Below are 25,005 nucleotides of genomic sequence, written 5' to 3'. Positions count from 1 at the left end.
TCCTCTTTTCAATTTCATTGTGGGGGACAATGAAAACGGACATTTTACAATAAACAGATTTTTGTGTTGTGATTGTATCATAAACAGAAGACAGTTGAGTCTATTTTGTCATGATCCCAACAGAAGTAAATATTGTGGTGTGATGTGGTTTCTAGGTGTGAAGAACGCTGATGAGAATGAGTTGAGGTCCATTGCCTCAGACCCAGATGATATTCACATGTACAACGTGAATGATTTCTCCTTTCTGCTGGACATAGTGGATGAGCTCACCATCAACCTCTGTAACAGTGTGAAGGGTCCAGGTAAGCCCAACATCCTCTCTTATTCTCTCTCTCTCTCTCTCTCTCGCTCTCAAATCACAGTAAGCTAGTTCTTTGTATGCTGGGTATTGTACTTGGTACAGCATTTAGGGGTTTAGGGGTATTTCTAATCTAAGACAGCATCAGATGGCAAGGAAAATACATTAAAAAGCCATTTAACCTGTAAGCCAGAAAAAGCTGTACTGATATCTCCCATCAGTTGAATAAATGGATTAGCATAGCAGGTGGAGAATAGCAATAAGACCAGCATGATTTATGAGATGAGCCAATGAAAAGACAGAACAAATGCCAACACTTGTGGATATTGCCTCGAAACTGTCACTAGTTTGCCTAACACACTTGATAAATTTAGTTTATTGACTTAAGTTAGACAAGGTCCAACCAGTTGATGGAAACTTTTGTTTTTTGGACACACTCTTGTCCTTCAATCAAATTTATGAGGAGACAAAATAGTGATTTACTCCATGGGGATTGAAACTTTAAAAAAAGAAAGTATTTTTTCAAAATGGTGCAGGTTCGCATTTATTGTAATATATCTTGTCATAAAATCTGATTTTGAACCTAACCTTAACCCTAAACTTAGCCACACTGCCAACCCTAATGCCTAACCCTAACCTTAAATTAAGACCAAAAAGCAAATGTATGTTTTCATTAATTTTTACGATATAGACAATTTTGATTTTGCAGCTGGCCCAGTTACCGGAAATTGCTCGGTTCTGCCTCCAAGGCAAGATTCATGACAATAAATGTCAACTCGCTATATAAACAGCCCTAACAGCCCTGTGTCGGTGAGGCTGAGGTGAAAGGGACAGATTTGTGGTTGGAGAATTGAGTGTGTGAAATATTTGACGTGTCGGCTCACATTCCCTCTGCTCTTCAACCAGGAGGAGGCCTGGAGCCGCCTACTAACCTAGTGACCTCCGAGGTGACCCACCACTCGTTCCGTGCCACCTGGACAGGGCCCGAAGGTCCCGTGGAAAAGTATCGCATCGACTACATGCCCGTGGCGGGAGGAATCACTGAACAGGTAAGCCTATAGTACTATACCTCCCCTCAACTCAATCAACTCACCTCTCCAAGGTCATAGCATTTTAAGAGCATCAGCTATTCATCGTCACACCTGGTTTGGATTTGACAGAGAATTGGCTGAATGATTCCTTTTGGTCTGAATTCCTCTCTCAGACCTCCATGGTTCATCTTGCCATGAGGTGATCTGGTTACTTTGGCAGTGGTCTAATTTTAGTCTGTTTATCCAGGAGTTTCTGGTGTAGGTACTGCCCTATATGCAGCCTCGCTGGAGATTTCACAGTTATCAAGTGTATCCAGTGTAACATTTTTGCTTAAATCCACCTAGTTCCCATCTTCAATCCATTTCTTGCGGATCTGATTCAGTCAGATTAAGCTCAAGTGATCTGGCGCTCTTCTCAGCATTGAGAAGTGTACCACAGTGGCTGAGGCAGACCTGCATTCAGTTACACTTACTGTAACCTTCTGTCACTTATGTCCTCATAAATACAGGACTGGGTCTGTTCCGTGCATTGTGTTTTCATTGTCCCTGGTCAGGGTTTGGGTGGTTCTAGTGAGCCCTGTCTGAAAGCAAGACAAAAGAGTTTCCACCAGGCCCCAACCTTGGCCCAGTGTTGTCCGGTTTTGGCCTGGGTAGGCCGTCATTGTAAATAAGAATTTGTTCTTAACTGGCTTGCCTAGTTAAATAAAGGTTCAAATAATTTAAAAAAAACCTTAGACCAGACCCAGTTAGTTTAGACTTGTTGCATAACTCCTGCTGGAAAAGAGAATCCTGGCCTTCCAACCATTCTCCTTCATTTTTATTGCTTGCATTGGAACCCTAAACACTTATTCACACAAATAAATCAGATTTCACTTTCGATTTGCTGATATGTGGTCATTTCTTTTGGATATCCCTCTGAAACATAGAAGCGAGAGTACGTGTGCGAGAAAATGTCAGCTTTGTTTTGGGTTTCCTAAACGTGTGCCGTATTAGGAACATTTTATTTTGACCTGCTGTAATTACAATGTTATCCCATGACGAATTTGAAACTCCTTCGCAGGGAGGGGTGACTTGAGGTCACCATCTATCTTCTGGTCTACCTCCTGTTGAATATACTTGGATTTTGAGCTTGGGGTTTCCTGCATAACGACCATGCCCTTTTCTCTCTCTTTAGATGATTGTCGATGGGACGGTCACCACTGTGGTCCTGACCAAGCTGACACCTCTGACCGAGTACATGGTCAACGTTTTCTCCGTGACTGGAGAGGAGACCAGCGCAGAGCCGCTGAAGGGAACTGAAACCACCTGTAAGTGTTGCAGCTGTTCTGCTCCCTCGCCTCCTCTCCTCTTGTCCTTTCTGTTTGTCTTCCTCTTCGTCGGTTTCCTCACACAACCTCATCCCAATTACGCATCCCAAACCTTGAAGTCACCTCCTATAAAGGTGTCCAGGTTCAGCCAATCCAATATCCTTATTTGGATGTCGAATTATGTAAGAAGAGCTACAGTGATAGACAGGAAGTGTATTGAGATGAGTTTCACAAAGACGCTGGACAGAGATGGTTAAAAGGAAACTTTAATGTGGGGATAGCAGCTCTTATGACTTCCACTCTTGTGGGAGTGCATTTGTTTCATTAGGGTACACAATGCTGAAATAAACAACATCCCCTGCCCTCCATGCTCATTAAGTTGTGTTAAATGGGTTAGACATGGATGGAACTTGTTTATATTGCTCTTGTAGGCCTATTAAACAAGGTCATTTACACAACCAGGGATATATTGGGTCTGATTGGTGGCAGTAAAATGTTAAACAACAACAAGTTCCCATAGGGTTTCCCATTAGAAAATGCAGAAGTATAGGTTTCTTATGGGGAGAATAACCATCATTCTCTCCTTCTTGGCTTCATTAAGAGTGTCTTAAGAAAACTGACATAATTCCACATGATGGTTAAGTACACAGGGCTTAGATTTTTATGGTGGACGTTATAAGATATTTCTCACTGTCATAAAGCATTGTTATTGTTTTGTAGGCCGCCACTTAGACACCACAACAGTAGTGTTAGCTCACTTGTGGTTTCCTTTATTTGTCATTTTAAACTAGCACTGTGAGTAGGATCATCATGCTTCTGTCATAAACACAGAGGCTGGATGTGATGTGGGTGGGTGGGTTGTGTTGTGGAGGTCCGTAGACTAGTACTTAGGTGGTAACTGTGGTTGGGGATGTCTCTACACTAGTAGTTAGGTGTAACTGTGGTTGAGGATGTCTCTACACGAGTAGTTAGGTGTTAACTGTGGTTGAGGATGTCTCTACACTAGTTATTAGGTGGTAACTGTGTGGTTGAGGCTGTCTCTACACTAGTAGTTAGGTGGTAACTGTGGTTGAGGCTGTCTCTACACTCGTTGTTAGGTGGTAACTGTGGTTGAGGCTGTCTCTACACTAGTAGTTAGGTGGTAACTGTGGTTGGAGATGTCTCTACACTAGTAGTTAGGTGTTAACTGTGGTTGAGGATGTCTCTACACTAGTTGTTAGGCGGTAACTGTGGTTGAGGATGTCTCTACACTAGTTGTTAGGTGGTAACTGTGGTTGAGGATGTCTCTACACTAGTAGTTAGGTGGTAACTGTGGTTGGAGATGTCTCTACACTAGTAGTTAGGTGGTAACTGTGTGGTTGAGGCTGTCTCTACACTAGTAGTTAGGTGGTAACTGTGGTTGGAGATGTCTCTACACTAGTAGTTAGGTGGTAACTGTGGTTGAGGATGTCTCTACACTAGTTGTTAGGCGGTAACTGTGGTTGGAGATGTCTCTACACTAGTAGTTAGGTGTTAACTGTGGTTGGGGATGTCTCTACACTAGTAGTTAGGTGTTAACTGTGGTTGAGGATGTCTCTACACTAGTAGTTAGGTGGTAACTGTGGTTGGAGATGTCTCTACACTAGTAGTTAGGTGGTAACTGTGGTTGAGGATGTCTCTACACTAGTTGTTAGGTGGTAACTGTGGTTGAGGATGTCTCTACACTAGTAGTTAGGTGGTAACTGTGGTTGAGGATGTCTCTACACTAGTAGTTAGGTGGTAACTGTGGTTGAGGATGTCTCTACACTAGTGGTTAGGTGGTAAGTGTGGTTGGAGATGTCTCTACACTAGTTGTTAGGTGGTAACTGTGTGGTTGAGGCTGTCTCTACACTCGTTGTTAGGTGGTAACTGTGGTTGAGGATGTCTCTACACTAGTAGTTAGGTGTTAACTGTGGTTGAGGATGTCGCTACACTAGTTGTTAGGTGGTAACTGTGGTTGAGGATGTCTCTACACTAGTAGTTAGGTGGTAACTGTGGTTGGAGATGTCTCTACACTAGTAGTTAGGTGGTAACTGTGGTTGAGGATGTCTCTACACTCCCCCTCTCTTTCTGTCTGTCTCTGTCTGTCTGTCTGTCTGTCTGTCTGTCTGTCTGTCTGTCTGTCTGTCTGTCTGTCTGTCTGTCTGTCTGTCTGTCTGTCTGTCTGTCTGTCTGTCTGTCTGTCTGTCTGTCTGTCTGTCTGTCTGTCTGTCTGTCTGTCTGTCTGTCTGTGTCTCTCTCTCTCCCACACACACTCTCTGTCAATCTCTGTCACTCTCTCTCATTCTCTCTCTCTTTCTCTCCCTCTCTAAAACTGTTTTCCCTCACAATACAGGTGGTTCTAAGACTCATTCACTTTCATTCCCCTGCCCCCCTCTCACACTCTTTCTTTTCTCCCTCTCTGTCCATTTCTCTGTCATTCTTCTTCCCCAGTATCCTTGCCAATATCGGGTAAGCTGCAGATCACTGCTGTCACCCATAGCACCATGAAGCTCAGATGGGATGCCTCCCCGGGGAAAGTCCTCAAGTACATCATCACCTACAAGCCAGAGGATGGAGAGCTCAAAGAGGTGACACTATCTAACACCAAACATTTACACACTGACGTCATTGGGAAAGTGTTAGTGAAGAACTCTATGTTACTTCTGAATGCGTCCCAAATGCTACCCTGTTCCCTCCAGAGTGCACTACTTTTGACCAGAGCCATATGGGCTATAATGTAGATTTCCGCCTAAATACACATACCCAAAGGTAATTATTTATCATGAGAGGGCCATAAACAATACCTAGTAATGCTTACACTGCCAGAAATATTCAAATCTCACCTTTCTAGTAAAAATAGTTATACATCTTTGAGGTGTAGTCACTTTTGAGGACACAAGCTCAAGTACACAGTACAAATATGATAAAAATATATATATTTCCTTTTCAACAAAAGTGGGGATTAGGGTTTGAAATGATTTAAATGCTTTCTAAATATAGTAACAATCAAATTATAAACGACTTATCTAATATTTAACCTTTCTTAAATAATAAATAAATATGATCATACTTAGTGAGTGTACAAAATTGCCACCATTTTATGGTGACTGAGCATTTTCTGCCCAGCATTTTCTGCCCAGCATCCTCTGGGCGATGCGCAGAGACCATTCAAATCCCTGCTGACTCATTACGACTTCAGCTTTAAGCACGGGGTGCTGTGACCAAGAAAAGTGGTCTTGTTAAAATTCTATGAAATTATTCATTATTTTTTCATGTTGAGAGCACTAAATCCATCTGAGAACATCAAAGTGAGATACTCACTTTCATATGTTTCATATGCCATATTGTAAGTGAAGCTGCAAGCTTCATCACCAGGAGAGTTCGATCCTTTGTCTGGATAGGCCAGGAAATGTGACGTGTCGCTGCCTATGCTCACATACTGCATTTCAGATGAGAGCGGAGAACGGCATGCGAAGCGGGACAACCAGTGCTGTCACAAAGTGCACAACAATTGATGTTGCGCCGTTCACTAAGCGCCCTGTACACAAAAATGTTGGTTGGAAACGGTCCAGAACCGTTCAAAGTCCCCTAAATAGGGGACAGAGTTTATTAAGGGAAAGTCACAAGTCATTGATGTCACAGGGTGTTATATTAGCTGCACATTCAGTAGACTGCGATCTTGACTCCATGGGCAGGCTTGGCCAGGACGACATGCTGAAAGAGGCATACTGGCACCCCAGCACCCCAGTACCTCAGCACCCCAGTATCCCAGTACCTCAGCACCCCAGTATCCCAGTACCCCAGCACCCCAGTATCCCAGTACCTCAGCACCCCAGTACCCCAGCACCCCAGTACCTCAGCACCCCAGTATCCCAGTACCCCAGTACCTCAGTACCCCAGCACCCCAGTACCTCAGCACCCCAGTATCCCAGTACCTCAGTACCCCAGCACCCCAGTACCCCAGCACCCCAGTACCTCAGCACCCCAGTACCTCAGTAACTCAGCAGCCCAGTACCCCAGCACCCCAGCATCCCAGCACCCCTGCACCCCAGTACCTCAACACCCCAGTACCCCAGCACCCCAGCATCCCAGTACCTCAGCACCACAGTACCTCAGCACCCCAGCATCCCTACACCCCATCACCCCTGCGCCCCAGGACCCCAGTACCTCAGCACCCCGGCACCCCAGCATCCCAGTACCTCAGCACCACAGTACCCCAGTACCACAGTACCCCAGCACCCCAGTACCTCAGCACCCCAGCACCCCTACACCCCATCACCCCTGCGCCCCAGTACCCCAGCAGCCCAGTACCTCAGCACCCCAGCACCCCTGCACCCCATCACCCCAGTACCTCAGCACCACAGTACCCCAGCACCCCAGTTCCTCAGCACAACTGCACCCCATCACCCCTGCACCCCAGTACCTCAGCACCCCAGCATCCCAGTACCTCAGCACCACAGTACCCCTGCACCCCAGTACCTCAGCACCCCAGCACCCAGCCACAGACTCAGAGATGCAGTAAAACACTGGGCATCCATCGTCATTATTTCTCACTTGGATTTAAGAGACTTTCAAGCTATGATGAAAGTTCAAGTGAAGTTGAACAAAAGTGTCTCCTTGGACACCCCAACAAGAACATTTAGAAATGACTGATGGAAGAGCTAAGGGTCTCGACTGGATACATCTCTACCACAGGAGTACTGGATACATCTCTACCACAGGATTACTGGATACATCTCTACCACAGGAGTACTGGATACATCTCTACCACAGGAGTACTGGATACATCTCTACCACAGGAGTACTGGCCACATCTCTACCACAGGAGTACTGGATATATCTCTACCACAGGAGTACTGGATACATCTCTACTGTACCACAGGAGTACTGGATACATCTCTACCCCAGGAGTACTGGATACATCTCTACCACAGGAGTACTGGATACATCTCTACCACAGGAGTACTGGCTACATCTCTACCACAGGAGTACTGGCTACATCTCTACCACAGGAGTACTGGCTACATCTCTACCACAGGAGTACTGGATACATCTCTACCACAGGAGTACTGGATACATCTCTACCACAGGAGTACTGGATACATCTCTACCACAGGAGTACTGGACACATCTCTACTGTACCACAGGAGTACTGGATACATCTCTACTGTACCACAGGAGTGCTGGATACATCTCTACCACAGGAATACTGGATACATCTCCACCACAGGAGTACTGGATACATCTCTACCACAGGAGTACTGGCTGCATCTCTACTGTACCGCAGGAGTACTGGATACATCTCTACCACAGGAGTACTGGCTGCATCTCTACTGTACTGCAGGAGTACTGGATACATCTCTACCACAGGAGTACTGGATACATCTCTACCCCAGGAGTACTGGATACATCTCTACTGTACCACAGGAGTACTGGATACATCTCTACCACAGGAGTACTGGATACATCTCTACCCCAGGAGTACTGGATACATCTCTACCACAGGAGTACTGGATACATCTCTACTGTACCAAAGGAGTGCTGGATACATCTCTACCACAGGAATACTGGATACATCTCCACCACAGGAGTACTGGATGCCACAGGAGTACTGGCTGCATCACTACTGTACCACAGGAGTACTGGATACATCTCTACCACAGGAGTACTGGCTGCATCTCTACTGTATCACAGGAGTACTGGCTGCATCTCTACTGTATCACAGGAGTACTGGCTACATCTCTACTGTACCACAGGAGTACTGGATACATCTCTACCACAGGAGTACTGGATACATCTCTACCCCAGGAGTACTGGATACATCTCTACCCCAGGATTACTGGATACATCTCTACCCCAGGAGTACTGGATACATCTCTACCCCAGGAGTACTGGATACATCTCTACCACAGGAGTACTGGATACATCTCTACCCCAGGAGTACTGGATACATCTCTACCACCGGAGTACTGGATACATCTCTACTGTACCACAGGAGTACTGGATACATGTCTACTGAACCGCAGGAGTACTGGATACATCTCTACCACAGGAGTACTGGATACATCTCTTCCACAGGAGTATTGGATACGTCTCTACTGTACCATAGGAGTACTGGATACATCTCTACTGTACCACAGGAGTATTGGATACATCTCTACCCCGGGAGTACTAGATACATCTCTACCACAGGATTACTGGCTGCATCTCTACTGTACCGCAGGAGTACTGGATACATCTCTACCACAGGAGTACTGGCTGCATCTCTACTGTACCGCGGGAGTACTTGATACATCTCTACCACAGGAGTACTGGCTACATCTCTACTGTACCACAGGAGTACTGGATACATCTCTACCCCAGGAGTACTGGATATATCTCTACTGTACCACAGGAGTACTGGATACATCTCTACCACAGGAGTACTGGATACATCTCTACCCCAGGAGTACTGGATACATTTCTACTGTACCACAGGAGTACTGGATACATCTCTACCACAGGAATACTGGATACATCTCCACCACAGGAGTACTGGATACATCTCTACCACAGGAGTACTGGATACATCTCTACCCCAGGAGTATTGGATACATCTCTACCCCAGGAGTACTGGATACATCTCTACCACAGGAGTACTGGATACATCTCTACTGTACCACAGGAGTACTGGATACATCTCTACTGTACCACAGGAGTGCTGGATACATCTCTACCACAGGAGTGCTGGATACATCTGTACCACAGGAATGCTGGATACATCTCTACCACAGGAGTACTGGATACATCTCTACCACAGGAGGACTGGATACATCTCTACCCCAGGAGTACTGGATACATCTCTACTGTACCACAGGAGTACTGGATACATCTCTACCACAGGAGTACTGGATACATCTCTACCACAGGAGTACTGGCTGCATCTATACTGTACCACAGGAGTGCTGGATACATCTCTCCCACAGGAGTACTGGATACATCTCTACCACAGGAGTACTGGCTGCATCTCTACTGTACCACAGGAGTACTGGATACATCTCTACCACAGGAATACTGGATACATCTCCACCACAGGAGTACTGGATACATCTCTACCACAGGAGTACTGGCTGCATCTCTACTGTACCGCAGGAGTACTGGATACATCTCTACCACAGGAGTACTGGCTGCATCTCTACTGTACCGCAGGAGTACTGGATACATCTCTACCACAGGAGTACTGGCTACAGCTCTACTGTACCACAGGAGTACTGGATACATCTCTACCACAGGAGTACTGGATACATCTCTACCCCAGGAGTACTGGATACATCTCTACTGTACCACAGGAGTACTGGATGCATCTCTACCACAGGAGTACTGGATACATCTCTACTGTACCACAGGAGTCTTGGATACATCTCTTCCACAGGAGTACTGGATACATCTCTACTGTACCACAGGAGTACTGGATACATCTCTACCCCAGGAGTACTGGATACATCTCTACTGTACCACAGGAGTACTGGATGCATCTCTACCCCAGGAGTACTGGATACATCTCTACTGTACCACAGGAGTCTTGGATACATCTCTACCACAGGAGTACTGGATACATCTCTACCACAGGAGTACTGGCTGCATCTCTACTGTACCGCAGGAGTACTGGATACATCTCTACCACAGGAGTGCTGGCTGCATCTCTACTGTACCGCAGGAGTACTGGATACATCTCTACCACAGGAGTACTGGCTACAGCTCTACTGTACCACAGGAGTACTGGATACATCTCTACCACAGGAGTACTGGATACATCTCTACCCCAGGAGTACTGGATACATCTCTACTGTACCACAGGACTACTGGATGCATCTCTACCACAGGAGTACTGGATACATCTCTACTGTACCACAGGAGTCTTGGATACATCTCTTCCACAGGAGTACTGGATACATCTCTACTGTACCACAGGAGTACTGGATACATCTCTACCCCAGGAGTACTGGATACATCTCTACTGTACCACAGGAGTCTTGGATACATCTCTACCACAGGAGTACTGGATACATCTCTACTGTACCACAGGAGTGCTGGATACATCTCTACCACAGGAATACTGGATACATCTCCGCCACAGGAGTACTGGATACCACAGGAGTACTGGCTGCATCTCTACTGTACCGCAGGAGTACTGGATACATCTCTACCACAGGAGTACTGGCTGCATCTCTACTGTACCACAGGAGTCCTGGATACATTCTACTGTACCACAGGAGTACTGGCTGCATCTCTACTGTACCACAGGAGTACTGGCTACATCTCTACTGTACCACAGGAGTACTGGATACATCTCTACCACAGGAGTACTGGATACATCTCTACCCCAGGAGTACTGGATACATCTCTACCACAGGAGTACTGGATACATCTCTACTGTACCACAGGAGTACTGGATACATCTCTACTGTACCACAGGAGTGCTGGATACATCTCTACCACAGGAGTGCTGGATACATCTCTACTGTACCACAGGAATGCTGGATACATCTCTACCACAGGAGTACTGGATACATCTCTACCCCAGGAGTACTGGCTACATCTCTACCCCAGGAGTACTGGCTACATCTCTACCACAGGAGTACTGGCTGCATCTCTACTGTACCACAGGAGTACTGGATACATCTCTATCCCAGGAGTACTGGATACATCTCTACCACAGGAGTACTGGCTGCATCTCTACTGTACCACAGGAGTACTGGATACATCTCTACCACAGGAGTACTGGATACATCTCTACCACAGGAGTACTGGATACATCTCTACCACAGGAGTACTGGATACATCTCTACCACAGGAGTATTGGATACATCTCTACCACAGGAGTATTGGATACATCTCTAATGTATCACAGGAGTACTGGATACATCTCTACTGTACCACAGGAGTAGTAGATACATCTCTACCACAGGAGTACTGGATACATCTCTACCACAGGAGTACTGGATACATCTCTACCCCAGGAGTACTGGATACATCTCTACCACAGGAGTACTGGATACATCTCTACTGTACCACAGGAGTACTGGATACATCTCTACTGTACCACAGGAGTGCTGGATACATCTCTACCACAGGAGTGCTGGATACATCTCTACTGTACCACAGGAATGCTGGATACATCTCTACCACAGGAGTACTGGATACATCTCTACCACAGGAGTACTGGCTACATCTCTACCCCAGGAGTACTGGCTACATCTCTACCACAGGAGTACTGGATACATCTCTACCACAGGAGTACTGGCTGCATCTCTACTGTACCACAGGAGTACTGGATACATCTCTACCACAGGAGTACTGGATACATCTCTACCACAGGAGTACTGGCTGCATCTCTACTGTACCACAGGAGTACTGGATACCTCTCTACCACAGGAGTACTGGATACATCTCTACCACAGAAGTACTGGATACATCTCTACCACAGGAGTATTGGATACATCTCTACCACAGGAGTATTGGATACATCTCTAATGTATCACAGGAGTACTGGATACATCTCTACTGTACCACAGGAGTAGTAGATACATCTCTACCACAGGAGTACTGGATACATCTCTACCACAGGAGTACTGGATACATCTTCACCACAGGAGTACTGGATACATCTTCACCACAGGAGTACTGGATAGATCTTCACCACAGGAGTACTGGATAGATCTTCACCACAGGAGTATGGTGGCACCTTAATTGGGGAGGATGGGATCATGTTATTGGCTGGAGCGGAATTAGTGGAATGTTATCAAATACATCAAACAATTGGTTTCCATGTGTTTGATGCCATTCCATTCACTCCGTTCCAGACATTATTATGATCCCTCCTCCCCTCAGCAGCCTCCACTGATCCCTACCCAGATCCTCTCATGGAGCATCTGCAGACTGCTGTCTCCAAAGGAGCCTCTCTCTGTGGACTTATGTTCTATGGTCTGTTCCTCTGCGTTGCTATTGGAGAACTATCGCTGTTATGGATACCCTTTCTTGATTTTTTTTCTTGAAGTTCGAAGTGGAAACTGAGGTAAGACATTTCTCAGCATTTCTGCTGGAAGCTTTTTGACATCAAGAGTTTTTCCTACCATCAAATATCCTCTGGAATTACCAATATAGCCTCAATACTTTTTTTAAGGACACGGTATATTATTCATATGGCTTTTCTCATTTAGAAATAAAAAGGAAACATAGAGGGGGAGTTCACGTTGAGACAACAACTCCCAACGTTTTATTGGTTGACATCAATGTTCAAAATACTACAGTTGTCAAGATTTTGCTGTAAATTCTATAGTCATACCACAAATCATAGTTTATGTTCATGTTGGTAGTGTTAGTTCATGCTAGTTCTTCAGCAAAAATAATATTGTTACTTTGTTGTTCCTAAAATCGTTATCCTTATATCTCTTTTCTGCCAGGTTGAAGTCAATGGAGATATAACATCCCTGCCTCTTGCCAACCTCATCTCTCAATCTGAGTACGAGGTTGCTGTCACCCCAGTTTACGACGCAGGTGTTGGAAACCCAATGCTTGGCCAAGCCATTACAGGTGTGTGTGTGTGTGTGTGTGTGTGTGTGTGTGTGTGTGTGTGTGTGTGTGTGTGTGTGTGTGTGTGTGTGTGTGTGTGTGTGTGTGTGTGTGTGTGTGTGAGAGAGAGTCTAGTTAATTATATATGGGCCTACAGACTTTGTGTGCGAGTCTGCTATCGCTCACTGCATGGGGCCTTGTTCATCATTAATCCCAGATGATTTGAAGAAATGTTGTTTTCTATACACACACACACACACACACCACACACACACACACACACACACACACACACACACACACACACACACACACACACACACACACACACACACACACACACACACACACTCAAAACCCATTTGTTGGCCATTTATTTATAAAATGGACTCACAGCTAAAATGTTCCTCACATGGTTCGCAGCCCCTCTGACGAACGGAATGGCCTTGCCTCATCTCTCAGGACTTCCTCATAATAATCAGAATAATCTCCCTCTCTCACATCTCCGTCCATGTGTACAGATGTTGTTCCTGCCCCGCAGAACCTGAAGTTGTCCGAGGTGACCCAGACCTCGTTCAGGGCCACATGGGAACACGGGGCCCCTGACGTGGCCCTCTACCGAATCGGCTGGACCAAGAAGGGAGAGAACAACTTCCAATATGTATGTTGATCTACTCTAGCCGATGGTGATTGCTGATTCTGGTCTATTTACTGCTATGGAGTGGACTGGGACTGTTTATGCCCTCTCTCTCTTCCCCTCTCTCCCTGTCTCTATCTCTCCCCCTCTCGCACTCTCTCTCCCCCTCTCGCCCTCTCTCCCTGTCTCTATCTCTCCCTCTCTGTCTCTCTCCCTCTCTCTCTGTCTCTCCCTCTCTCGACCTCTCTCTCCCCCTCTCTCCCTGTCTCTATTTCCCTCTCTCTCCCCCTCTCTCCCCCTCTCTCCCTGTCTCTATTTCTCCCTCTCTCGCACTCTCTCCCCCTCTCTCCATCTCTCCCTCTCTCGCCCTCTCTCTCCATCTCTCTCTCCCTCTCTCGCCCTCTCTCTCCCCCTCTCTGTCTCTGTATCCCTCTCTCGCCCTCTCTCTCCCCCTCTTGCCCTCTCTCTCTGTCTCCCTCTCTCTCTCCCCCTCTCTCTCTCCCGTCTCTCTCTCCCTCTCTCTCTCTCTCTCTCCCCCTCTCGCCCTCTCTCTCTGTCTCCCTCTCTCTCCCTCTCTCTCTCTCCCTCTCTCTCTCTCCCCATCTCTGTCTCTCCCTCTCTCGTCCTCTCTCTCCCCCACTCTCCCTGTCTCTGTCTCTCTCCCTCTCTCTCTGTCTCTCCCTCTCTCGCCCTGTCTCTCCCCCTCTCGCCCTCTCTCTCTGTCTCTCTATCTCTCCCTCTGTCTCTGTTTATTTGTCTCTATATCTCTCTATCTCTCCCTCTCTCTCTATCTCTGTCTATGTCTCTCAATCTCTCCCCCTCTCTTTGTCTCCCTCTCTCTATCTCTCCCTCTCTCTTTCTGTCTCCCTCTCTCTTTCTGTCTCCCTCTCTCTTTCTGTCTCCCTCTCTATTTCTGTCTCCCTCTCTATTTCTGTCTCCCTCTTTCTCCATCTCGTTCTGCCCACCACTCTCTCTCTCGCTGTCCCCCTCTACCTGTTCCCCCTCTATCTCTCCATCCATCTCTCCAGGCTATCCTGAACAGTGATGAAACGTCCCATAATCTGGAGAACTTGGACCCGGACACCCTATATGATGTCACCGTCACGGCCATCTACCCAGACGAGTCAGAGAGCGAGGACCTGATTGGCAGCCAGCGCACATGTAGGTTCACCCTTTTGTTCTTCTCCTCTCTCATTCTCCTATCAGTGACATTCATGTTTTACATTTAGATCACAGATGTGGTCCATAACGTATTGAAATAACCTTGTTCTTTCCCTGTTCTCATGACATTCTCTTTTTCCAGTGTTAAAGATGACTACAGCTGGTATGTTATTTGAAACGGAGAAGGACATTATCATTGTAATGTTCATGATTATGATTATAATGGTAATGCGAATGATAATTAAAGTGTTGTTGATGGAAAACACACTTTTATAAAATACATCTGCATGTGCATTGCTGTGCCTTGAAAGAGCTGCAAATACAAAAGTGTGACTACTGACCCGGCGGTGTCCGGACGTTCCACAACAGACACCTAATTGTCAACCATTTGCCATAATATCATTTCTCATGTCATTAAATGGATGTCGTTTTTCATGTCATAACATTGTCATTCCTCGTGTCGTTAATTTCAATCCTCATCATGTCACAATCATTCCTCATCAATGTCCCCCATCATTGGAAATGCATGTGTCATATAGTATAGTAACCTTACTGGCTGCTTCACTCTCCATCATGTCGTTTATGTGTACTTCATCACCAAATCATGTGTTCTCATCATCTCACCCCCTATTCTCATCATCATTGTTTCATCCAGCTTCCTGACCACCATGTGATTGTGGATTGGTAAAGGCTGCCTAATGTTCCCTGCAGCCATTTTATATAAACCACCACTGTCTTGGGTCAGTGTATTGATTTGAATGTGTTCCTAGCTCCCACTGGACCTCCGCAGAACTTGCAGGTGTTCAACGCGACCACGGTCACTCTGACAGTGAAGTGGGACCACGCCCCAGGCCCCGTCCAGAACTACAAGATCTCCTTCCAACCTGTGGCAGGAGGCAAAGCTCTCTCGGTAAGTACAACACACACCCTCCAGTAGTTTCTGTTATCAATTCCCAGACTGTTTTGCACTGATAAGTAGTGTCTACCCAGAACTAACTTCTAAATCCTAGGCCCTCTGGGTATGACATCTCTCAGTTCACTTACCTATAATATAGAGGAAGCTGTTCTTGCTCTCTAGTCTGTAACTGAGTGGTGACGGAGCTAGTTTAACCCCAATGATGAAACCATAAGTACTTCCCAGTGCAGTAAAAAACGTGATTTTCCTGTGTTTTTTTTTATATAATGGCCTTTTAGTGTAAGAGCAGTTTAAAAAGTCTGCATGATATGCCAGTCTGTTGTCGTGGGATGGAGTTTTGGCCTGCCTGGTGAAATCACCAGGTGGTAAATGAATGAATAGTCTCTGCCAATAACAGCTAGTTTTCAGTTTTCCCCTCCCCATTCAGACCACTCCCAGACAATCCTAGCAAAATTCTAGCTTGAGAAATTGCTTTTTGCTAAGAAGATATTTTTGTTTATTTTTGACCATTTTAATTGAAAACAATCACAGTAAGGTACTTAATTGTTGCCCAGAAAGGATTTGATATTGAGATAAAAATGTCTGCATTGAACCTTTAAAGTCAAATGGCTAATTCCGTTCTCATAAAAGTACTTAAGCATTTCTAAATTGGTTTATTGTAATATGAAATCCCTTTCCTCTTGGGATCCACAATTGGTGTCCTCCCTGGTATTTTGTCTTCGTCCACATTGTTAGTTTGACGTTAGAATTATGTCACGCCCTGACCATAGAGAGCACTTGTTTCTCTATGGTGTAGTAGGTCAGGGTGTGACTAGGGGGTAGTCTAGTTTAATATTTCTATGTTGTGTTCTAGTTTATATTTTCTATGTTGGTGTTTTGTATGATTCCCAATTAGAGGCAGCTGGTAATCGTTGTCTCTAATTGAGGATCATATTTAAGTAGCTATTTTTCCCCACCTGTGTTTGTGGGATATTGTTTTTTGTTTGTGCACCATGTCGTCATGTTTAGTTGAGTTATTTGTTTTTGTTTGAAGTTTCACTTTGGAATAAAGATGTGGAACTCTACACATGCTGCGCCTTGCTCCCGTTCTTACGACAACCGTGACAAATTATGACATGGTCCTCCTATCCAGTCTGTTTGTGTACTTTAAGGAGGTCTGTATCTAGCAGCCAAGCCCACATTCCTAACTGATAACTTAATTGTGACCTGCTACGGAAATTGTTAGGAAATACCTTTTTTTTTTCTCGGTTGACGATGCGCTTATTTGAAAAGAATTTGGTTAGTTTAAAATGTTTTAAGTGTCTGAGAAGTTATGACAGGGTACCCCAAACATTGTATCAGTTCTCTAAACTGTGATTTCAACATGACACCATAGGACAGAGCTGTTACATGTCTATCTAATCCCATCATAGCACATCATTGGAATTATATTATAGTATCGCTGTCCACTTAAAACAGTATGGAGACATACTGCTGTTGTGATGTTGTGGTCTGCAGACTTGTTGATTTAACATAAGCCATATAAGCCAGGCATGACATTCACACTTGGGACCCTCAAGTGCCTGTCTCCAGTGGTGTAAAGTACTTAAGAAAAATAATTTAAAGTACTACTAAGTAATTAAGTAATTTTTTGCGGTGTCTGTACTTTACTTTACAATTTATATTTTTTGCAAACTTGTACTTTTACTTCACTGCATTCCTAAAGAAAATAATGTACTTTTTACTCCATAAATTTTCCCTGACACCCAAAAGTACTCGTTAAATTTTTTATGCTTAGCAGGACAGGAAAAGTTTCTAATTCAATCATTTATCAAGTGAGTATCCCTGGTCATCCCTACCTCTGAACTGACGGACTCACTAAACACAAATGCTTTGTTTGTAAATGATGTCTGAGTGTTGGAGTGTGCCTCTGGCTATCTGTAAATAATAAAAAACAAGAAAATGCTGCCGCCTGGTTTGCTTAATATAAGGAATCTTCAATTTATAGTTTTACTTTTACTTTGATACTTAAGTATATTTTTGCGATTACATTTACTTTTAATACTTAATTATATTTAAATACCAAATACTTTTAGACTTGTACTCAAGTAGGATTTTACTGTGTTACTTTCACTTTTATCTGAGTCATTTCTCTGAAGGTATCTTTACTTTTACTCAAGTATGACAATTGGGTACTTTTTCCACCACTGCCTGTCTCTAATATAATGGTTTAGTGATGTCGAAATACAAAAAGTGGATGTGTAGTCTAGGTGATCTGCTAAATGAATGTCAGACAAGCGAATACAATGGAAAATGTATTGTATGTTGTCCATTCCGTGGCTATAACGTTTCATGCCATTGGTAGATGTTGCTTACTGTACAGTTGTAGGATCTTAATTTGACCAGTATTGTCACAGCAGAATACTCTTGCAACGACAGGATTTTACCGTTTAGTCCATAATGTTGCTTGAACGGTGGTTAGGCTATTAGCTAGAAATGTGGTTAAATGAAAAGTGCAATACTGTTAATATAACCCTGTGTTAGTGCGAGTTTTCTGTGAATTTATGGAAATCACAAAGCTCATCTGCATATCCAGGAAAATTTCCAGGAAAATTCTTAGCATCAAAAAGTGCTCAAATTAAGATCCTACATCTGTAGTTCCCATTAAATGACAGGATACATTTAAAATATTGGCTTGTAGTATTACAAAATTGTTCTTCCATGATGTCTAGTGTCCCTCAAGACCAATGAATCTTCCCTTTATACACTACTAGTTTATGAACACAGTAGTGAAAGAAAGGCAATTGTTCTTTCTTATAAGGTGTTTGAATCAGCAACTCTGTTCACCCAAATGGGTAAATAATTCATCCTTGGGGAACCCCGCTTTTGTTTCTGCTAGACTGAAATGAGGGGAAAGGCATTGGCTAATGAGAGAGTTAGAGAGTTCCCTAGCCTCGTAAAAGTCAAAATTGATGTAAGAGCTTTGGAGTTTACATTGGTCATGTTTGGATGGCTTCCCTGTGACAGTGTAGAAGAACTCTGCTTGGCCCCAACGACCCCAATTGGGTAATATTTCGTTGATATGTTAATCAATGAGATTACAACCTATTTTCACCTACTCAAAAAGACAGTCAATAGTTGGTTGAATACTCAATGTTTTATCACTATGCTTTCAACCATCTAAAAGCATAACCAAATTCCAATGGGAATACAATGTTAGATTTATTTTATTTTATTAGGACCGTCAAAGTTAACATGTTGTTAATGCGTTGCATTTTTAATGGAGTTAATTGTTTAGATGCCATTGATGACATCTCCATTTTATCACCACACAGAAAAGCGCAACATACAACACGCACAAACGCTCTCAGTAGCTCGGTCTGTCTCTATTGTGGTGCTTAAACATCCACTATGCGCGCAGCTTTGAGCAACAATTTTGAAGAAAAACTCAATTAGTAGGACTCAATCAAATCAAACTTGAAATGCACTTTAAATATAGTTTGACTTAATTTAGTAATTCTTTAATTTAGATTATTTTTTGTTAGATGGAGACATGAATCCAACATGTTTTTTTAAAACGAAATTTACCAAAGATGTCTATTTTTAGTTGAATCCATGGTTGAATTGAAACAATAGCTGTTGATGACTGTCCAAATGGTATATACTGTAGGCCTAAATAACATCATTGATGATACAGGATTGATAAAGTATGGTTACATTTCATTTGCTCTGTTAGATCTACCCATTGGAAATGACTTTGATAGCAACAGTGAATCTATTAAGTTGAGATTTCTCAATGGTCATTCTCAAGATAGCACATTGGAAACGGTCTGTGACAAATATCATAGCTAAGCAGGGCTGGGCTTGGTTAAAACCCTGGATGGGAGACCAAAGGGTAGCTGTAGATAGATTCATTCTAGGAGGTGCTGCTCAGCCTATAGTTTTTTTATTATACGTTGAAGATCTGACGTTGTTTCAAAGTGACAAATTCAACAGATTTTATACAAGGTTTGTCAATGTTGAAAATTGGTTACCATGATGGCATAATCCTGTGGTTGAAATTTCACCCTGAAAACAACAGTTTGATTACTTTTTTCAAATGCAATGTATTTTCCATGTAGATTCCACAATACAATACAGTGATAAATTACATTGAAAAATGTTGATTTCACCAGTTTGTGCCCAGTGGTGAGCTAATGAACTTCAGGGCTTTTTGTCTCTGAGCCGAGGAAAGGGAAAGGGGGATACCTAGTCAGTTGTACAACTCAATGAATTCAACTGAAACGTGTCTTCCGCATTTAACCCAAGCCCTCTGAATCAGAGAGGTGCGGAGGGCTGCCTTAATCGACATCCACGTCTGCGGCAAGAGGACAGCCCTAACCATTAAAAGAGTTTAGCTTGTCATCCATCTGTCACCCTGTCCTAATAAATGACTGTTTTAACATCGATGTGAGATGTTCTCGCTTCACTTCTCCTCCCAGAGACAAAGAAAACCCTCTGACTTTGTTGTTGTCCTCCAAACAGACCCAGGTGGGAGGAAAGAAGAACAGTGTAATCCTCCAGAAGCTGACGCCTGACACTCCCTACTCTGTCACCGTGGCAGCTATCTACCCCAGCGGAGAGGCCAAAGACATCTCAGGCCAAGGAAAGACCAGTAAGTGGACCTGGAACCACCAGACCTGTAAAAGGCCAGAAACCACCTACAACATTCTCCTAATAGATGTATCATTTTAGAGTACAACTAATGAAGCAGATAACTCTTTTGTAAAGTATTTTGATTTCAGTTCACTCAATATAAAGTAAAATGTTTAAAACACCATATTAAAGCACTTTATGGTTTAATCCAGAGCCTCTGGGTGGAGTGAAGAACCTGCAGGTGACCAACCCAACCATGACCACCCTGAACGTGAAATGGCAGGCGGCCGACGGAAAAGTGAAAGAATACAAAGTCATCTATGTACCTGCTGCCGGTGGAGCTGAGAGCATGGTAGGACTGGCAGGAAGTCTCTCAGCTTACTGTTGGCTGACTGTGTAAAAAAATATTCCAACAGTTCACATCTCAAAATTAAATGAGAAATAGCATATTCATGTATTGTTTGAAGTTGTTTGTTTTATGAATCACAGAATATGACAAACAACTATCTTCAGTCAAACAAGAGTTGGTAGTAGGCAGACGTTTATAGGTGTGATGTCTTTGTGTAATGTAAAGGAGACTGTAGCTGCCACTACCACCACCACTGTTCTGAAAGGCCTCCTTCCAGACACCCTCTACACTGTCTCACTGGTGCCAGTCTACGAAGTGGGAGATGGACAGAAACAGTCTGAAAACGGAAAGACAAGTAAGACTGTCTGCAATCTAAGTCTAAAGATCTTTAAAGATCTTCTAAAGATCACTTATTAAGTGATCTTTTCAGGGACTGGGTAATGGCCTTCTTAGAAGCTGATTTATGAAGTAAACCCATAAGTAACCATCAATGCAGAGGATACCTCTCCATTGAGTCTGTATTTAGACTTCATACAGACTCCTTGCAATGCTAAGTTCAATCAGTATAAAGTTTCAGGGACTGAGTAATGGCCTTCTTAAAAGACATTAGTTACATCAATGGAGAGGATAACTCATTATTGCTGGATTTGAACTTCATACAAACTCCATAAGAGAAGTTAACATGAGATAATATAGTAATTTATTAAGTACTTTGAGATAGTACTTTAATAAGTACTATCAATCAGTATAAAGATCTATTATTAAATGTCCAGAGACTCTGGGTGGAGTGAAGAACGTGCAGGTGACCAACCCCACCATGGTCACGTTGAACGTGAAATGGGAGGCGGCCGAGGGGAAAGTCAAAGAGTACAAAGTCATCTATGTACCTGCTGCCGGTGGAGCTGAGAGCATGGTAGGACTGGTAATTGACACTGTAGAAAGTGTGGTTACTTTCAAGGGTATGAGTACCTATGCACTCATAATCCTTATACACTCCTGTTTGACTGAATATAGTTGCGTGTCATATTTTGTGATTTATATAATATTAGTTATTGTTAAGTTGGGAGTGGGCAGGCGTTAATAATTGTATTGTGTATGTGTAATGTAAGGAGATTGTGGCTGGGACCAACACAGTCCTGAAGGGCCTCACACCCGACACCATCTACACCGTTTCAGTGTTGCCTGTCTACGATGTGGGAGACGGCAAGAAAATGTCTGAGAACGGAAAGACAAGTAAGGAAGTCTGACACTGGGATGAGGGACGGAGAAATTGATCATTTCAGAGAATCATCAATAGTGAGGATAGCTCTTCATTAGTGGACTGTAAATCCATGCGATACCAAGTTCATTCAGTGAAAAGTGACAGCCCCATATTTAAGTCTTGTTTGGTACAGCTGTAATATAGCTGTCAAAATTCAATTTGGAAAAAAGCTATATGCATTCATATTGAATCAATTCGACTCAGTAACGGCTTGAGGATATTGACGCCATTTACTTGGAATGATGTTGATGTGTCTTCTACCTCAGGGCCTCTGGGTGGAGTGAAGAACCTGCAGGTGATCAACCCTACCATGACCACCCTGAACGTGCGCTGGGAGCCAGTCGAAGGGAAAGTCAAAGAGTACAAAGTCTTCTATGTACCTGCTGCCGGGGGAGCTGCTGAGGCAATGGTAGGATTCTGCTGTAGCTGACAGTGTAGAAAGTGTTGTTTCCACATTGCGTGCCATAAAATGAATTGTGGGTGTGTTTGGAGTGGGCTGAGGTTAATATTTTGGTTGTGTTTGTGTAATCTTTAGGAGACTGTGGCTGCTACTGCCACCAGCACTGTCTTGAGAGGCCTCCTGCCAGACACCCTCTACACTGTCTCACTGGTGCCTGTCTTCGCAGAGACAGAGGGCAGGAGGCAGTCTGAGAACGGAAAGACAAGTAAGACTGGCTGACATCTAAGCAATCATTCCAATACGCACTTCCATGTTTGCAGTACACCTCAGATCTCAGACCAAGCATAAATTCCCTACATTTCATAAATTGTCATCAGTACCTGTTGTATAATGTGTGTTTGTATTCACTTTTTGTATTTTCCTTTTAAGATAACTTAGTCTGTACGGTATGGAAGTGTGGAAGTTGCTGCCACAAACACATTTTCTTTGTCCGACCATTTAAAAAACATGTTTGGGTAGCAACAACCTTCTGTAAACTGTGAGTTTTCAGTGTAAGATGATTAGCAATAAGATAATAGAATTACATTGGACATAGAACAGGTTTTCTATATTTTGTTGTTTTCCTCACCAGGACCTTTGGGTGGAGTGAAGAACCTGAAGGTGACTGAACCCACCATGACCTCTCTGAAGGTCGACTGGGACCCAGCAGATGGAGCCGTGCGTCAGTACAAGATCTTCTTCGTCCCTGTGGCTGGAGGAACACCAGAGGAAATGGTGGGTCTCTTTCACCTTATGACCTCAGAAATAGCCTTAAGGTAATACACTTTGATAAAGCATTTCATCTGTAATCAGTCATCTAATTCAAATCATTTTCCACCTGTTTGTAAACAGGAACAAGTTCCTGGAAGCACCACCACCATCGTTCTGAGGAACCTCAAGCCTGACACACCTTACACAATATCAGTGCTACCTATCTACCCTGCCAGAGAGGGGAAACGTCAGGCTGAGAATGGAAAGACGCGTGAGTAGCAATGTAAAATGAAGTGGTAGCGTATGCAATCTCGAAAAGTGATTTGGGAACATTGGAAATATAAACTGAGAAGCATAAAATAATGGTTTACTTGATTTCCCCAATAATCACATAATCATAATACCACACTTAAAGTTATTGAATTTTCTTTCCCAGTGCCTTTGGGTGGAGTGACCAATCTGCAGGTCACCAACCCTACCCACACCACCCTCACCGCCAGCTGGGACGCAGCCGACGGCAACGTGCAGGGCTATAAAGTCATCTACACTCCCGTCGCAGGAGGCCTTGAGATCATTGTGAGTATTCTACTGTACTGTTAACCACACTGCCTCTCCATAGGCCTATTACTCAACAGTGACACGTGATGTCACATTTGTGCCAGCCTAACACAATGGCTTCCAATCCTGTGGGAAGAAAGAATCCTGTTTCATTTCGCCGCCATACTTTGTGGAGTGGAGATATCGTCAGCCCGACATGAGAAGTTAGCGTTGACGAGTTAACGTTAAGGACTTAGCGTTGGCGGTTAGCCTGCTGTGCTAAGCATGATGAGAGGCAGCAGCAAAGTGGTCATGCCGCCGTGATGTTGTAGCCTAGTGGTGATGGAGTTCAGGCCGGGTGGGAGCTAACAGACTGTGAAACAGCTCTGTGATCACAATTATAATGCAATTGACTTTTTGGTTTGGCCGCTTATGTGGAACAAAATCCTCTAAGGCACTGTTTGGTTTATCTGTGTAGAATTGGCCTGTTCCGTGTGGTGTATGCCATAGCTCTCACTCTCAATCAAACCTCCCATCAAAATAAACTCCACAGAAGGGAGATGAACTGGACCAGTAGAAGTTGTAGTTCATGTAGTTTTACAGACCATAGAACAACTGTGGTACATGGGCCTTATCTTGTGGATCTGGTGTATGACATACCATCTGCATCCAAAATGGCACCCTATTCCTTATATAGTGCACTACTTTTAACCAGCTGAGGTCAGAAGTAGTGCTCTATGTGAGGAATAGGGTGTCTTTTGGGAGGCAGCCATAGTGTTCATGTATGTCTGTTGGAGCTTCTTTTGTTGAGACACCATCTCGCTCTACTTTGTAGGAGCAAGTCTCAGAGAGCACAACCACCACAGTTCTGAAGAGCCTCTCACCTAATACACAGTACACAGTCACTGTTCTGCCAGTGTACCCCGAGGGGGATGGGCAGACCCAGGCCAAGGATGGAACAACAAGTGAGTAACGACGACTTATACCACAGCAATGTTGAATACAATATCTTTCTGTAACTTTGTAGCAAGCACAGTCTGCATATGTAGGTGGATATTGCATCATGATTGCAAGGTGTCCCGATATCTTTTCTTCACCTGTCCCGACATCTTTTCCTACCTGTCCCAATATCTCTTCACCTGTCCCGATATCTTTCCAAACTGTCCCGATATCTGGTTTTAATGTCCAATCTA

General features: G+C 44.0%; 1 protein-coding gene across 5 annotated transcripts in view; it reads left to right on the top strand.

Annotated features, from left to right (window-relative positions):
• The window catches only part of LOC106571269 (collagen alpha-1(XII) chain), a 99,039-nt gene that overhangs the window by 39,097 nt on the left and 34,937 nt on the right, over positions 1-25,005 (top strand). For 3 of the 5 annotated variants that reach the window (XM_014144095.3, XM_014144107.3, XM_014144099.3), the window contains 20 exons: positions 156-302; positions 1,205-1,347; positions 2,504-2,636; positions 5,088-5,224; positions 13,079-13,208; positions 13,709-13,848; positions 14,853-14,985; positions 15,128-15,148; positions 15,756-15,895; positions 20,405-20,534; positions 20,728-20,867; positions 21,090-21,219; positions 21,638-21,777; positions 21,974-22,097; positions 22,392-22,534; positions 22,661-22,790; positions 23,157-23,299; positions 23,417-23,546; positions 23,712-23,851; positions 24,648-24,777. In XM_014144095.3, coding sequence (XP_013999570.3) covers positions 156-302; positions 1,205-1,347; positions 2,504-2,636; positions 5,088-5,224; positions 13,079-13,208; positions 13,709-13,848; positions 14,853-14,985; positions 15,128-15,148; positions 15,756-15,895; positions 20,405-20,534; positions 20,728-20,867; positions 21,090-21,219; positions 21,638-21,777; positions 21,974-22,097; positions 22,392-22,534; positions 22,661-22,790; positions 23,157-23,299; positions 23,417-23,546; positions 23,712-23,851; positions 24,648-24,777 — 2,604 coding nt within the window. The remainder of the gene's footprint in view (positions 1-155; positions 303-1,204; positions 1,348-2,503; positions 2,637-5,087; positions 5,225-13,078; positions 13,209-13,708; positions 13,849-14,852; positions 14,986-15,127; positions 15,149-15,755; positions 15,896-20,404; positions 20,535-20,727; positions 20,868-21,089; positions 21,220-21,637; positions 21,778-21,973; positions 22,098-22,391; positions 22,535-22,660; positions 22,791-23,156; positions 23,300-23,416; positions 23,547-23,711; positions 23,852-24,647; positions 24,778-25,005) is intronic. The other 2 variants (XM_014144098.3, XM_014144102.3) reach the window with 2 other exon arrangements.

Source organism: Salmo salar, chromosome 15 (genome assembly GCF_965601325.2).
Source record: "Salmo salar chromosome 15, fSalSal1, whole genome shotgun sequence".
Classification (NCBI taxonomy): Eukaryota; Metazoa; Chordata; class Actinopteri; order Salmoniformes; family Salmonidae; genus Salmo; species Salmo salar.
This window is presented reverse-complemented; position numbering and strand designations above follow the sequence as displayed.